General features: G+C 45.2%; 1 protein-coding gene across 2 annotated transcripts in view; it reads right to left on the bottom strand.

Moving 5' to 3' along the window:
• Positions 1 to 374: 374 nt before the first annotated feature.
• The window catches only part of REEP1 (receptor accessory protein 1), a 67864-nt gene continuing 53259 nt past the window's right edge, over positions 375 to 14979 (bottom strand). The window contains exons 7-9 of one of the 2 annotated variants that reach the window (XM_030947747.1): positions 14908 to 14943; positions 6295 to 6434; positions 375 to 4274 (exon numbers count right to left, since the gene is read on the bottom strand). In XM_030947747.1, coding sequence (XP_030803607.1) covers positions 4203 to 4274; positions 6295 to 6434; positions 14908 to 14943 — 248 coding nt within the window. In that variant the 3' untranslated portion in view covers positions 375 to 4202. The remainder of the gene's footprint in view (positions 4275 to 6294; positions 6435 to 14907; positions 14944 to 14979) is intronic. The other variant, XM_030947746.1, reaches the window with a different exon arrangement.

The following is a 14979-nucleotide window of genomic DNA, read 5'->3' as shown; positions in this document are numbered from 1 at the left end:
AATCTATTCTCTGTGTCCTGCACAACATCCTCAAGCAGACAAGTCAGAGTAATTTCTTGTTTTTTCCTTTAAGTCTAAATAGACCTCATAGTGCACATTCCTGGTCACACATAAATAGAACAACCCCAAGGGTTTATCATGGGGTCTGTTTGGAGTGAGCAGATCAACTAGACCCTGGTTTTGCTAAGGCTTGGATCAGATGTTTTGTCGACAAAGTTGATACTCCAGAAAGCATATGAAAGCAGTACCTTAAAGCATTCCCTGGTCACCCATTTTTGAGCAGACAGTCCCTGGTCATCAGCCCCAGAGCTGCCTGGATAGCAGAGGTGGTTTGCTGTATGAGGCTGTAGCATTGCAATGAATTCACTAGTTACTCAGAGTGTTCAGCAGCTGTATTTTGTTCTTTTTCCAGTTCATGATACAGAAAGTTCTGAAGGACATGCAGCACTTAGTGAATACATCTATATACAGTCAGCCAGAATTCAGATAAAAATAATACAGCAATCAAAGTGATTATTCTGGCCTGCCAGATACATTGAACAGACTAAAGATGTTTGGTTTTGTTTGTTTTTTTTTTTTAATAAAGAAAAGATTAAGACTTTATTCAAGATGTATATCAAGCAGTATAACAAAACCAGCAAAACATCAAACCTTTGGAATACTGTTGTAATGGCCGTCCTTGTGAGGCATCGAGTGTACCATTGTATCACAGACCTTTTCTACCCATCACAGGAAAGAAATCACACCAAGTGCACAATTATGAGCCTTAAATAGTTTGTCTAAATGCAAATCCCGACGTGTTCTCTGCTAGTTCAAATGTGCTGGATGCAAAACAGGAACCTGAAACTAACAGCAAAAGGGAGACTGTGGGTGAGGAGCACAAGGGTTCATCACGACACGAGGACTTGCCAGCAGCCAGAGGCAGCAGGTTGTTCACAGGAGGAGCATTGTCTCCAAGCAGCTTTCTCCCTCCTAGCAGGAATAAATTGCCTGATTCTCTTTCCTTCTGTGCTGGGTTTGCACTTCCATGAGGTTTTTAGGTTGATTCATTCCAGGGTGACAGGGACACATGTGAAGTCTGTCTTGTTTTTGGTGGGATCCTGATTCAGCAGTTGGTGACTGCTGGAGCTGCGCTGATGCTGACCCCTATGGCAGGAGAGGGGGCACAGAGGGGAGCACTGGGCTGCTCCAGGCTTATTTCTTCATAACTGCATGAGTTATGGTAAACTGGGGAGGTCATTCACAGGCCTGTTTACCACAGACCACCTCCAGCTGCAGTTTCCCTCCCCTCAGCCTCAATTTTATGTGATTAAAATAATGCACGTTTCACTGGAGCCTTGAGCTGGGTAAAGGCTCTTTCCTTGGGATGGCCTGTTCTCTTCAGAGTTCCACTCTCTCAGCCCTCTCTGAGACATCAGGAGGTGCTGCCTGCCCTACAGGACTGATGGTAGGGGCCAGCTGCCTGAAAGGCCCCAAAACTGGGCTTTTTAAACTGAGCCAGATCTGCTATTTTAAACCATCAGCTGAAAGATCGCTTGATTTTAGGAGGGGAGATCTGGACGTGCTCAGCCAGCCTGCACACTCAGAGCTGGAGCGGGAAGGGAGCTGAGAACTGCTCCTTTCCAACCCATGCCTAGAAAGCATCCATCCATCCATCCATCCATCCATCCATCCATCCATCCATCCACATCCATCCATCCATCCATCCATCCATCCATCCATCCCTCCTGCACACCCCGGTTTGCCAGGAGGGGTCAGCAGCAGCGCACGAAGGCGAATCACCGAACGGGGCTCTCTCCTTGGCAGAGGCTCCAGAGAAAAGCTGGAAGAAAAGACTTCACGGGTGGTGTTTATCCGGAACGAACACAGCAGCTGTGACACCGAGCTGACAGGCTGGGGCAGCCCCTGTAAACAACCTGTGCGGGAAGGTGAGGAATGAAAGCGAGTGGCTGCTCTCGTCTGTACAGAGCACTGGAGCACAAGGAGCACGAGTGCACGAGGTCAGGCATTCACATTTCTGTCTATCTATATGCAAATATACAGCTCCGTTGATATTACAGTTTTTCTTTTCCAGAGATATGAAAAGGTTTATTTTTCTCATTTATACAGTGAATGTTTTGAGAGATATAAGGCAACTCCCTTGTCAACATTTCACCTCAGCACTTAAGAAATGCTAAACAGTCAAGTTTACAGTAAAACAGCAGATTAGACGCACATTAAATAGTTTTAGTGAAAATCAATGTTAATACAGCATGGCTGAGATTAGAACTTGTCAGATGTTATGCAGCTCTATGTTGTTGGGGTTATTTGGCATAATTGAGTGCAAACTTGTCAGCTTCTTTTTTATTTTACAGCAGCCCATTGCATAGCAGGGAAACATGGCTTGCTTGCAACAGGATTTTATTTTCTGCTAACAGTGCAGGCAGTTTTCCTATTTCTTTTTAATGTTAGCCAAAAGAAATCAAATAAACTCTAAAGCTGCTTAGAAGTAAAATACGTAAGCTTAGCTTCTCAAAGCTTTTGCTGAGTATCTTCCAGGGACCAACTGTTCTGTAACTGCTCTTTAGACAGGTTTATTTGGGTTATTTTTTAAAATTTACTTTCTGAAGAATTTTTCAAAATTTGCAAAATATGACTGAATCAGCATATGGAAATAAAATTCTCAGGTAATGAGGCCAAATACCGTGGCAGACACAGGAAACACCTGCTTGATTTTCCATTTCCTAGCCAGGTCAGATAAACACTTCTGTGTTCATGTAATTTATTTCTTTCTGCCTCACACATGTAGGAAGCAGTGGGGGTGACCTTAGGGATTCACCAGATGGGCAGCTGGGACATGGATGCACACCTGGCAGAGAAATGGTTTCAAAGGCCACTTCAGAGTTACCTCTGAGCCTGGCACACTCCAGCTGGCTTTTGGCACCCTGGGCTGCTGTACCTGAGCCAGAGGAACAGTGACACCATGGAGCCCCTGTGCTGATCCACTGGTGATGGCACATCCTACATAATGCTAAATCCTTTTCTAGTCTATGTGACAGGTCCAAGAGCAAACACAAAGGGTCACGTAATTTACTTATGTGTGAATCTCACATGCTCAACACTTACAAGAGACACCAACTTGAAGCACAAATACACAAACCCTACCATGTCTTCCTCTTCTTTTATATTCCCCATTTATATATGGATACAAATAAACCACTCCATCTGGTTCTTGTGGTTCTAACCAAACTCCATGCTACAGGAGAAACTCCAGGCTTCAAAGAACAGCTCAGACCCAGCACTGTCCTCTGCTCATGCCAGCAGAACAGCAGCCCCTCAGCAGCAGAGCAGAGTGCTGGGACTGGCACTGTTGTAGCAGGGGAGAAAGGTGTGTTTTCCCCTGGAAATGCATCACTAAAGCAATTCTAATTTCTGTTGCTGCAGCTTGCTCAAGCCTGGCTTGCTCACACTTTAAAACTTGCAGTAGAACATTGGCCACAAGTGGTGGGATTTAGTTCTTCTACACATCATTTTCCACAAAATACTCTCCTGGCTCAGGCTAATCGAAACTAGGACTCCCCCTTCATTACATCATTGAAACCATTTTTCTTCTCTTGCACATCACTTCCTCATCCTCTGTAAGTGGTTCTGTCTCTGTGGGTTTAGCACAATGGTTTTCTCAGAACATGTGATTTACTTGCAGAAAAACGCAGTTGCAGCTCAGCTTTCGCTAACAAATCTTGGACATTTTGTACAAAGTACTTTGACATTTGTTACATCATTCACAGTCTTGAGGAGGAAGGGAGGAAAGAGAAATCCATGGGTTCTGCAAATCCACGTCATCCATGATAAAGCCATAAATAAATACACTGTCAATGTAGCATCATGAGTAACTGATTATTGTTTCCTCTGGGCATTCACAGAGCAAGAGCTATGCAGACACAAATGAAACTGTAAATGTACACTGTGGGTGGGTGCACACTCTGCAAACCAAGCCAGGACCCCTCACCTGCAGGTACCTGCCAGACTGTCCTACCCACAGCAGGGACAAACACCAGCATGTGCCACAGAAGGATGTGGAGAGAGGAGGAGAAAGGCCATGTCTACAGTGCTGTACATCAAAGCACATCCATCCCACTGCTGCTTCCTAGGTTATGAACGAGTAGCTCTTTAAGGCAGAAGAGAGACATTCTGTGGATCTTGGTGCTATTGGCTCATTGCACTCACATTGTTTCAGTGGCAGAGGACGAGGTACTTTTCTTCCTGAAGCGAGGTCTAAGAGTCCTAGGCGGTGCCTGCAGAGAAACAAAACAAAACTTCAGAGGCATAGTAGGAAACATCTTTTTTTCTTTCTTACAACACACCCATCTTTGGGGGACCTCTGCAGCAAGGATCCTGTTCCACTCATGAAGTAATGCAGAAGTTTTGGCCCTGAAGATCAGTAATGAATGGCCAGCTGAGGACTAATCTCTTTAAGAGACCTGTTGTATACCCAGGTGTAATTAACACATTCCCCTCTGGTCCTTGATTAGAGGAGTGGCTAAGGATTGCTAATAACTCAACAGCTGAAAAAGCCAGGTCTAACTGGTGCCATTTACAGCAGCTCATGGACCTAGAGATCAAACTGGTGGCAGGGAGCCAGCTCTGGTGTCTCCCAGCCCATCCTGCTCTGTCCAACCCATCCACAGCTCCTTGGAGGGTACAGCTCATGGCATTACAAAGCTGAAGGGTTTCCCAAGATGGAACACACCAGGCCTGTAATTCTTATGAAGTAGAACTCTAAAATCACCCTCTTGATTGGGAAAGAGGTCAGACAAAATCTGTTGAAATTATTTTAGAACCCAACAATTGGAATTCTGCCTTGTAGTCAGCTGGTGCAGAGCTTTTACAAGAAGCCCTGACTGCCCAGGAGGAGGCAGACCAACTCTAGGAATTTGGTTTCCTGTGGTTAACCCTGTTCTCCAGACTCAGACAGACATTAGTCAGGCCAGCAAACAAATGAAAGAAAAAGCCCTAATCTGCTGTGCCTACTTCTCTCAGAAGAGTTCTGGTGTGGCATTGTGTCTCATGAGCTTCACAACAAGAAATGGTTACCAGATGTTGTAACAGGGCATGGATTCTCAGTGTGGAGGCCTGTCACTGCATCAAGTAACACTGCAAGGTGTGGTAGGATCTTCTATTTCATTTACATAAACATCCAAAGCCTTGCTTTCTTAATAGCATTAACCTTGTTTTCTTAATAGTATTAACTCATATTTACCTATAAGGGCCTGACAGGACCAAAGCAAGGACTTTTCTGTTTTACAGGACTTTCAAACCCAAGACCATGCCATGCTTCTGCATTCCCATGATGCAGCAATGTATAACTATTCATAGAGACAAGGGACTGCAGCACGGTGAGGTTTTGTTTAGATTATACCTATATCTCCATTTTTTCTAGCTTGACCATAAACCAAAGTAGTTTCTCACAGAGATGGGATTAATCCAACACTTTGCCCCATCTTCCAATCTTACCCCAGGTCCCTGCAGTGAATCCCCAACAGCACAACAGATCTGGATGGGATGGCTGTGCCCAGAAAGCACAGCTGGAGCAGAGGTGAGGAGCAAACCTGCTGTGTACAGCAGCAATGGATCCCACACCACACCTGACTCCACAGCTGCTGCCTCCCAGGAGCCCAGGGACACAGCCAGACACCTAGAGCAGCACCTCCTGGGAGAAGGCTGCTCTTGGGGAAACCGTGTGGCTCTTAAAGCAAAGCTGTCATTAACTGCACAGCCAAGGCTCTTAAACGGGGCATGAACAGCTCTGCCTCCTTTGGGAGGCCACTGGACAGCTCTGGGAGTAGCTGGAGAGGCTGCACCTTTCCATGGCTAGAACAGAGCAGCGCAGACTTTGGTGACAGCCCCCACAGGCAGGACAGCCCAGCAGAAGGGATTGCAGCTGCTGGCCAAACCACAGAGCTCTGCTCCCTCACACTGAGCCAAGGGAAGGACTTGGGAGGGAACAAACCCAGCTTCCCACAGGTGGAGATCTCAGCTGCTGGCTGTGGCTCCATCCACCCTGCCCAGATCTGCAAGGAGTCTTTGCCTACAGCATCTCCCACAGAGGTTTTATTTCCTCCATAAGGAAATGTTGCTAAAATTTTGGCAAATCACAGTGAGGTCTGCATTTCCTTTAGTTCTTTTGTTTCCATGAAGCAACTTAAAGTGTATTTAGTGAGTTTAGACCAAAGAGAGGTATTTGCTCAGTTGAAGATTCCAGCTGAAGAATCAAGGAATGTCATAGAAGGAGGAGTCTTGACAGTATGAAAGTACCTCAAGGGGTGGATCCTTCTTTTTGGGCCTTTTGTTCATGGATGCACAATCGTTCTCTTCATCATCTGAGAACACTGAGCCTTTTGTTTCACAGTTTGTCTCAGGTGGCTTCTCATACCTAATGTCCACACTTAATTCACCTATTTAACACAGCCATTTGCAGCCTAAATGTGAAGACAGGGGATGAGGAAATCAGTGATGGTTTGATTCACACAAACATCACTCACTACAAAGCCATGCATCTTCCAGGATTAATAGGCAGAAGGGTCACACATCACACTCTAATAATAGCAGCTGTGGGGTTAGAAATCAGTAGGCTCTTGTTTACAAAGCCATAATAAAGTCTGTTTTGATTATTTTACACAGAATTGAGACTAAATTCACAGCTTTTGATGTCTGGGAGGTTGACACTAGAAAGAGATTTTTTGTTTGTTTGTTTGCTCAGGGATAAATAAAATAACTGATTTCTTTAATTGCTGGTTCCATCCATAGCTGCATCTACTGCTTCCTCTAGAAGACTCCAAATGGGTGTTGAAGTCCTCTGGTAAGCACAGAGAGAGCTGCCTGGGATGCAGAAATAGGAAACACAGCAGCACTTACACACTTCAAATTGAAAGGGGTCAAGGCAAGCACTCAGTCTGAGATCCACTGAAGTTCTCAAAAAGCTTCACCAGGCATTGAGTGGACCCTCATCAAGTGGGTGTGTTGCTGGAAAACCAGTGCAGGGAAAAGTGTCTCTTCCATCACTCTGGAGTAAATGTGGTGGAGCACTGGCTCTGCTGATGCTCCTGAAGGCAGTTTAGGGCCTCATAACTTCAAACCACAAACACTTGGTCGTTCTTACCCTTGTAACTCATGGCACAATCTTTGTGGGACTGGTTGTGCTACACAACACAATCCATTTGCTGCCTAAATACACACAGTAAATTTTTAATGACCAGCCCAAAGCAAAAGGTACAGAAGAGGAAACTCAACATGACCAAGTTTCCTGCTCTCCATAGTTTCTTACCAGCAGGGCTGGAGGTTTCTCTGTTTAACTGAGAGGGCTTTTTTTATTCTAAAACATGGTAGGAGTGGAACTATTTGCTGTTTAGGTGGCACTAATCAGAATTACTGGGTCTATACTTTGTTAAATGAACATACATAGAAATAATGTTCTGTGCTTCTTGTCTCAGCCTGTGTAAGAGTCTGCTGGACCAAAGACTGAACCCCAAAGACTGACACCAAAGAGGATTCTTCAACACCTAATACTCACTAATCCCTTTTGATTCTTAAAGCCCAAAAGAACTGAATTCTTCGACAGCTCTTCCAGTTGGGTAACAGACAGAGGGGAAATGATTTGGCTACAGCAACACCACAAGTCATGAGCAGGTCACTGGGGCTCTCCCCAGGGCCAGATTAAAGTCAGCAGCTAATCACTCTCAGCCCACGGGATGCAGCTGCTGCTCAAGACAGCAGCCTGTGCACACCATCCTCTGCCCACTGACCCTGTGCTTCTACCCCTTTATCACCATTCACATGGGCAGGCTGGAAAACACCACTGCAGGTTTTCAGGAAGAGCTGGAAGTTGACTTTTTCCCCAGCTGTACTGAAGATGTTGATAAGCATGTTGCAGAGAGGCCAGGGATAATGCTGAAATGTTTTTGGTTTGTGTATAGTGTGAATACTGCACTGTGGGGAGAATTAAATGTTCTCTAGACCTCATGGCAAAAGAGTACAGGAATGTTATGGGATAAAATAGTAATTTTATCCCTCCACTTGGGAAGTGATCTACCCTGGAGCAGGCTAGCTTAGACCCTCTTGGATGTGGAAGCTGTCCTTTGCTTCCTGCCTAAGCCAAATCAAAATTTAGTCAAGTTTAGTAGAAGTGGCTCAGATCATCTTTTAATGGCCTCAGTGAGGTTTGCACAGTGGCCCAACACCACACCCCCAGCCATGTGCCACTGAGAGCAGACAGGGGCCTTCACCAGGGAGAAAGAGCTTGGAATGGGACAGGATGGAGGGGTGTTGGAGACCCAGAGCTGGGGTGGTCAGTGACCAGAGTGAGGAGACACTGGCTGCTGAGGCTGAGGGAACAGAACCATGACAATGTGCCATGCTGCCATTCTACAACCAGCCACTGGAAAAGGAGCCAGAAGGAGCTGTCAGCCGGACAATGCTTCTGAAAATCCCATGGTTTTGCAGCACACATTGCTTTCTTCATTAGTGTGCTCTCTCTTAAATCAGATGCTGGGTAAAAAAGATACCCAGTGAGCTCTGCCACCCATGTCACCTCCACAGCAGGGACAGTCTCCTGCAGGTTTCTCCATTCTCCCCATGAGCCCAAGCATCACATCCCTGTCCTGAAGCTGCTTCCATGAAGACCAACAGGAGAGCTCAGCCTCCAAGCTGGTGCATCCTGCTTTGATCCCTGAAGCTGAGAGGTCTGTAAAGCTCACTGGAAGTTGGGCTGGTGCCCTTTTCTTCCCTGCTCCGCATCATTGTGAGTGGGACACTGAAAACCACCCAAATGGGAACCAGTTTGGCTTCAGCCTCACTGAACTGGAAGAAGGAAGATGGGCTCTCCCAGGCTTTTCCACTACTTTGCTGGCCATGGATGAGAAAAGATCTTTAATACACACAGCACTTTCCTTCAGACCTGGAACAAGAAGGGAGGACTCCCTGCCCATCCTGCCTTGGGAAGGACATCTGTATTGTGAGCAAGCCAAGCTCATATTGATCTGCCAGACTTTGGGGTGCCAGCCTCTGTCCCACATTTGTGGGAGCATTCTGCTGTTGTGGGATGGCAGAGAGCTCATCTCCAAAGAGCAGCTGCTGTGTGAGCCCCAGCTCTGAAATTGTTATTTTTTCTGAATATGGTGATGATATGATAGAAAACTGATTTTCTGACACCAAGAGAGTGAGTAAAAATGTAATGCAGGGGTTAATCAGAAGAACAAACACACATGTGAGGAACTGCTGAGAAAGGAGATGGAGGTTTAAAGTGAATGAAAGGGTTCTGGGACACCAAGAGTTGTTACCAGAGAAGGTAAAGATTGAGGAGCTAAACATTGCCAGGGCTGGAGTGTGCATTTTGAGGACAGCACTTGGCCTTGGGTGACCTCCTGTGTGTTTCTAAGAGCCATTTTTATGATCCGAGGCTGTGGGGCCTCAGGTCACTATCAGATGTCCCCAAAGCAGCAGAGTCAGCAGTGTGTGCTGCTCCAGGGAACAGCCAACAACCCCAGGGCCTGTCACAGCCAGGAGGTGGCTGTGTAAAAACATGGATCATACACCAGACCTTTGCCCTGGCTCTGTTTGGGAGACTCTCACTGCCCATCCCAGGGTGAGCTGTGTTTTAGGGGTCTCCACCTGTTACATTTATGGCTCCACAGTTCCCTTAATTCCAGTTCCTATCATTCATCATAATTCCTCCCAAGGGAACTGATACAACCAACACATTGAGTGGGAAGTCCTGAAAATGGGCACATTTCAAGTTAAAGCAGACATTGGAGTGCTCTGCAGAGTTGGGATCTGAGCTGTTAATGCACCTCATGGAACAACACAGCACAGACCAGGAACTGTAGGGCCAGACCATTGCAATCTTTGATCTCTATGATTCAACAAGGCTGAGAAATTTCACTTGCAAAACTCTCTACAGCAGTATCTGGGATTCAGTAGTGAGCTGGTTTAGCAATCACTTTGATTCAGACTCTGGTCCACACTACCATGTAAATCTGTACCAAATTCCTTTGGATTTTCTTGAGTACAACAGAAGTCAGGACCTGGCCCACTCTAAGGGCAAGAGAACAAATTACTTTGATCTAGATCCTCTAAAAATCTGGACACTTAAGTACAGTTACAGTGGGAATCAGGCAACCTTGACATTGCACCTCCCCTTATTTTGCCAGGCACAATATTTCTTTCTCCCATCACTTGAATTCCTCAGGAGCAATGGGGAAAACCACAGTCACAGACTACACAAACCAAGAGTGATGTATTGTATAATTGTAATGGAAGGTGAAGTCACTCCAAAGTTAAGCCTTTCCAGGGCATCATTCATACAAAGAGGTTTGCACACCACTGAATAAGCACAGGAGAACAGATATTTATTCTACGATGGCCATCAGCTGCTTTCCCCTGCAACAAAGATAAATTCACCATCATTTCCAAAAGACATTGACCCAAGTCCTGTACTTCCCCAGCAGTTTTCATTGCCAAACCAAGGAGTTAGGAGCAGCCAACTACACCAGCACACACTGCCCAGGAGCCACCAAACAGAGGCAGACATCCTTTCCAAAGCTGGAGTCAAATGCAACCAAAACAAACAAGCCTAATTACATCAACAAAGTCATCCGTTAATGAAAACACATCCCACAAATGAGTGAGTTGTTAAGTGCTAGTCTATTCCAAACACCTCAGAGGAAAATTCATGCAATCTGTAACACTTACATCAGAGTCCCATAATATTTACATAGAGAAAAAGAAAGAATAAACTGTTAGGAGAAAACATTTGGGTGCAGAGGGGAAAGGAACATTGTTTCAGGACACAGAAATATTCATCTTTGCTTTTATAATATCCGTCATTCAGCTGAAGTTTATTAAACAATAATTAATGTTTTCACTTTCTGCTGGTACAATGCAAATGTACTTAAAAACTACTGATTTTCTGTGAATTGTTTTCTTCCCTGAAGTAACCAAAATACATCTGAAACTATTTTTAAATCTCAAAAAGAAAATCACAAATTGCTATTCAGAAATACCAGCGCAAAGTGATGCAAACCAGCCCTGTAAAATTTTGCTTTAGTATTTAGTAAAAGGAAATTTTAAGGAACAAAATGCCTAGAGCAACAGAAAATTACTGTTTGTTCTTTAAGTTCAATAAGGTTAAAAAAAATCATCCGAATAAGAGCTGGAAGCAAAACTGGCTAAGAACCAAAATAAAACCACCTACACCATTTAATTGAATTAGTTCAGAGATGTACAATCAGCCCCCTTGACATAAAGTCAATTAGTGTTTTTAAAGCACTTTCCACTGTAATAACTCATGTGCACTTCTGAGCACACCACAAAGGAGGGGCTGGATTCAGCTAATAGACCAGTGAGGTGATAATTTAAAGCACAATTAAGTGGATGTCCCATCGAGGTCCTTGGTGAGCTGCACTGCTGGTTGGGTGTGATCTGTCACCTTGTGAAGCAAACCCTGCAGGGCACACCCAAAACAGAGCCATTCATCACAAATGTCCCTGCACATTTCTTACACTGCCTAAGGCTTCTGATCACCATTTTAATATTAAATGCCCCCTCAAATACTTGCAGTCCCAACAATTCTCCTGATATACAGCTGATTCTTCAATTAATGAGAGACATATTTATTCTCTGCAAGAATTAAAATGGTTTCTCCCTCTCAACCATGCCCCAGGTCTTTGCAACAGCACCTAAGAGACATTAGTTGAGAGAACACCACCAAACATAATTTTGTTACTTCTTAAATGCTGGTCCCAAGCAAGACTGTTTAATATTGAGCAGCCTTTAAGCAATTGCCAGGCACTGCCAAAAGACAAACAGATATCCCTGGAGATTTTTACTCTGTCCTCTCTGAAAGGAAAAAGGAGCTTTTACATAATTGTACCATTGCTCCTGAATGCTGCAGCCTGACTTTCCACAGAACACAAAGGAGAGAAATCAGAAACTTGGGTTAAAACCTGGAGGGAGTTCCACCAGCAAAGGCCTGGCCAGGAACAAAAGCAAGAGAAGCTGGCATAGGAGCTGTCAAAAAGATGTGCTGGAGTACATCTGTCAAACAGGCTTGTGTTTTAGTGAAGCTGCCCAGAGCAGAGGAGGATGAATGTCCTGAATTGCATCAATGCTTTGTCATGTGCAGACTGTGAGGCCAGTGGGAGTGATCCAAATGGGCAGGAAAGGGCTCTCCTGTGGAGCCAACAGCTTCAGCACAGAGAATCTCATCAGTGCTGACAGGGACAGACCTGCTCCAGAGCAGAGGAGCACATCAGCTCCCTGGGGTGGTGTTCACAGGGGTCCCAGGACGAGGGAAGAGATGAGAATCTTGACTCCATGTTTCAGAAAGCTGATTTATTATTTTATGATATCTATTATATTAAAAGAAAATGATATATTAAAACTATACTAAAAGAATAGAAGAAAGGATTTCATCAGAAGGCTAGCAAGGAATAGAAAAGAATGATAATAAAATTTTGTGACTGACCAGAGAGTCCCAGAGAGCTGGACTGCGATTGGCCATTAATTAAAAACAACCACATGAGACCAATCAAAGATGCACCTGTTGCATTCCACAGCAGCAGATAATCATTATTTACATTTTGTTTCTGAGGCCTCTCCGCTTCTCAGGAGAAAAAATCCTAAGGAAAGGATTTTTCATAAAATATGTCTGTGACAGCACCCAGCCCAGCACCACTGCTGAGAGGGACAGTCCTGCTCCAGAGCAGAGGAACCCATCAGCAGCCAGCCCAGCATCACTGACAGGGACAGCTCCAGCTCAGGGGCCTCAGGCTGTGCTTCAGGCTCTGCAGAAATGCACACACCGTGGCACCTGCAAGGTGTCATCCTCCTGACACCTTCTCTCAGGGCATCATCTAGGGAGCAGAATGCTTGGACTTTTGCTCCACCAGCCTGTGCTCTCCTAAGAGCTAAGGAGGTTTCTGTGAGTTACAGAGTGAAATAATAGAGTTTTACCTACAAGTTTCACCACAAGAGTGAAATAATAGAGTTTTACCTATTTACAATAGTAGAGTTTTACCTGCAAGAGCATTAATGCAACTGCTCCTGTCAAAAAGACAGCACCAAGGCTCTAAAGCAGCTTTTAATATCTCTGCTTGAGGAAAGACTTGACTACCTGCCCATTTAGATTATAAACTCTTTGGAAATGAGAGCTGTTAATGATGGGACTCTGAAATTGGCTGCACTAAAGTTTGCACCAAGAGAAGATGAGTGCCAATAGCTCAAGGCAACGTAGCCCTAGCTAAACAAAATTAGATTCTTTCTTTCCCCAGCTTTTTGTGGCGCTGAAAAATGTTCACATGACGTAGTCAGCTCTCCAAAGCTACCAAAGATGCACTTACAAAGGAGCATTTTGATGGCAGGGCAGTGCCTGAGAGTGCATTAATGCATCTATTGCCTTGGAGACAGAGAAAGGGCAGCCTGTGGAGACAGAATGAACCCTCTATGACACAGAGCCTTGGCACATCCCTATTGACATGGTCTAAGGGAGTGGATTATGCTGGAGAGGGGGCAGGAATAGTAAAACAAGCTGATGTGAAAGATAGGGGATGCAATTTCAACAAGGTCCAAATTACTTTGGGTCCAATTCATAAACATATTGGACTGATTGCTGCTTTAGCATCCTTAAAAGACTTTCCTAAGATTACCTCATGACTTTTAAGCCCATGAGGATTCAGTGATTCTTTTTATAAATAACACTTTGAAGTCAAATCCATAAAATAGGTTTAGGCTAAAATTAGAAGAGTTCTAATAAAATGCCCTGTGAATACAAGTGTTGTTTCAACAGATACCACCTTAAACATGCTTCCTTGTCCTGCACAATGGCACACTCACCCTCACAGAAAAGGAGGGGTAACAAATCAGATACGAGGGCGGGTTTGCCACCCAGGCAGGGTGCAAGGAGGCTGTGCCAGGCTGGAACCATCAGGCTCCAAGCAGCAGCACTGCACAGGGCTCTGGGGCAGCACAGGCTGCAGCACTGTGATCCTTTAGTCCTTCTGCTGCTGTCTCCAGGTTGATTAGTGTGCAAAATACACAAAAAGCACATGAGATGAGAAGAAAAGGAGTTTACAAAGGTTTTTTTGCTTCCACCAACATGAGACACTGCCAGTCTGCATTTCTTTTTTCTCCCCAGACAAGCTGCTTGGCAGTCCCATCCTCTGGCATGCCCAAATTGGAGTTCTCCCACTCCTTTCATCTGCCACTGGGAAAAAATGCAGAAGTGACATGTCTGGGCTCTTAGCAACCCAGCTAAGTGGCACAGCACTGAAAAGACCACCAGCAGCTAAACCATTCACTGCTCTCCAACGTTTGTAAACACAATAAATGCTGGGGACAGTGGGGACATTTTTCAAAAGTGCTTCTGCCAAAGACTGAATCAGGGAGAGTCAGTTCAAGCCTATTTTGTCTTACCAGGGTCTGCTGCTGGGATTTGCTACATACCCTGTTCACCCCAAACACAAATGTCCTCTCCACCAATGGAGAAACATGTGCCAATCCTTAGGGAACACAGCAAAACAGGGCTGGTGAGGTTTTGCTCTTGCATTCCCAGTGGATTTACACACCAGCACTAGGGGCAGAGGAGTGACACTGCATAGCAAGGACATGGCACATCCTCTAGAAGAGAAAGGAATGAAGTTTTTCTCCAGAGGAACAATCCCCATCCTTGGGTAGCACAGGTCAGTACGGTGAGAAGCACTGAGATTCTTGCCATGAGCACACACACAGCTCCCAAACCCACTCACAGCCTGGCTTTGCCCCCCTGGTGTTAGGAAACCCAGTGAGCAAGAGCATCAGGAGCAAGCCAGGCTGGGGAATGCAGCCATGCCCAAAAGGGATGCATGGATACCAGGGCACAGGAAATCCAGCACTCACCTCTGAGGAGTCGGCACACCGAGCAACACGTGCACACTGGAAGAGGAGCTGAGAGTTAGGAACTCATTGTGA

The sequence above is a fragment of the Camarhynchus parvulus genome, chromosome 4 (genome assembly GCF_901933205.1).
Source record: "Camarhynchus parvulus chromosome 4, STF_HiC, whole genome shotgun sequence".
Taxonomy (NCBI): domain Eukaryota; kingdom Metazoa; phylum Chordata; class Aves; order Passeriformes; family Thraupidae; genus Camarhynchus; species Camarhynchus parvulus.
This window is presented reverse-complemented; position numbering and strand designations above follow the sequence as displayed.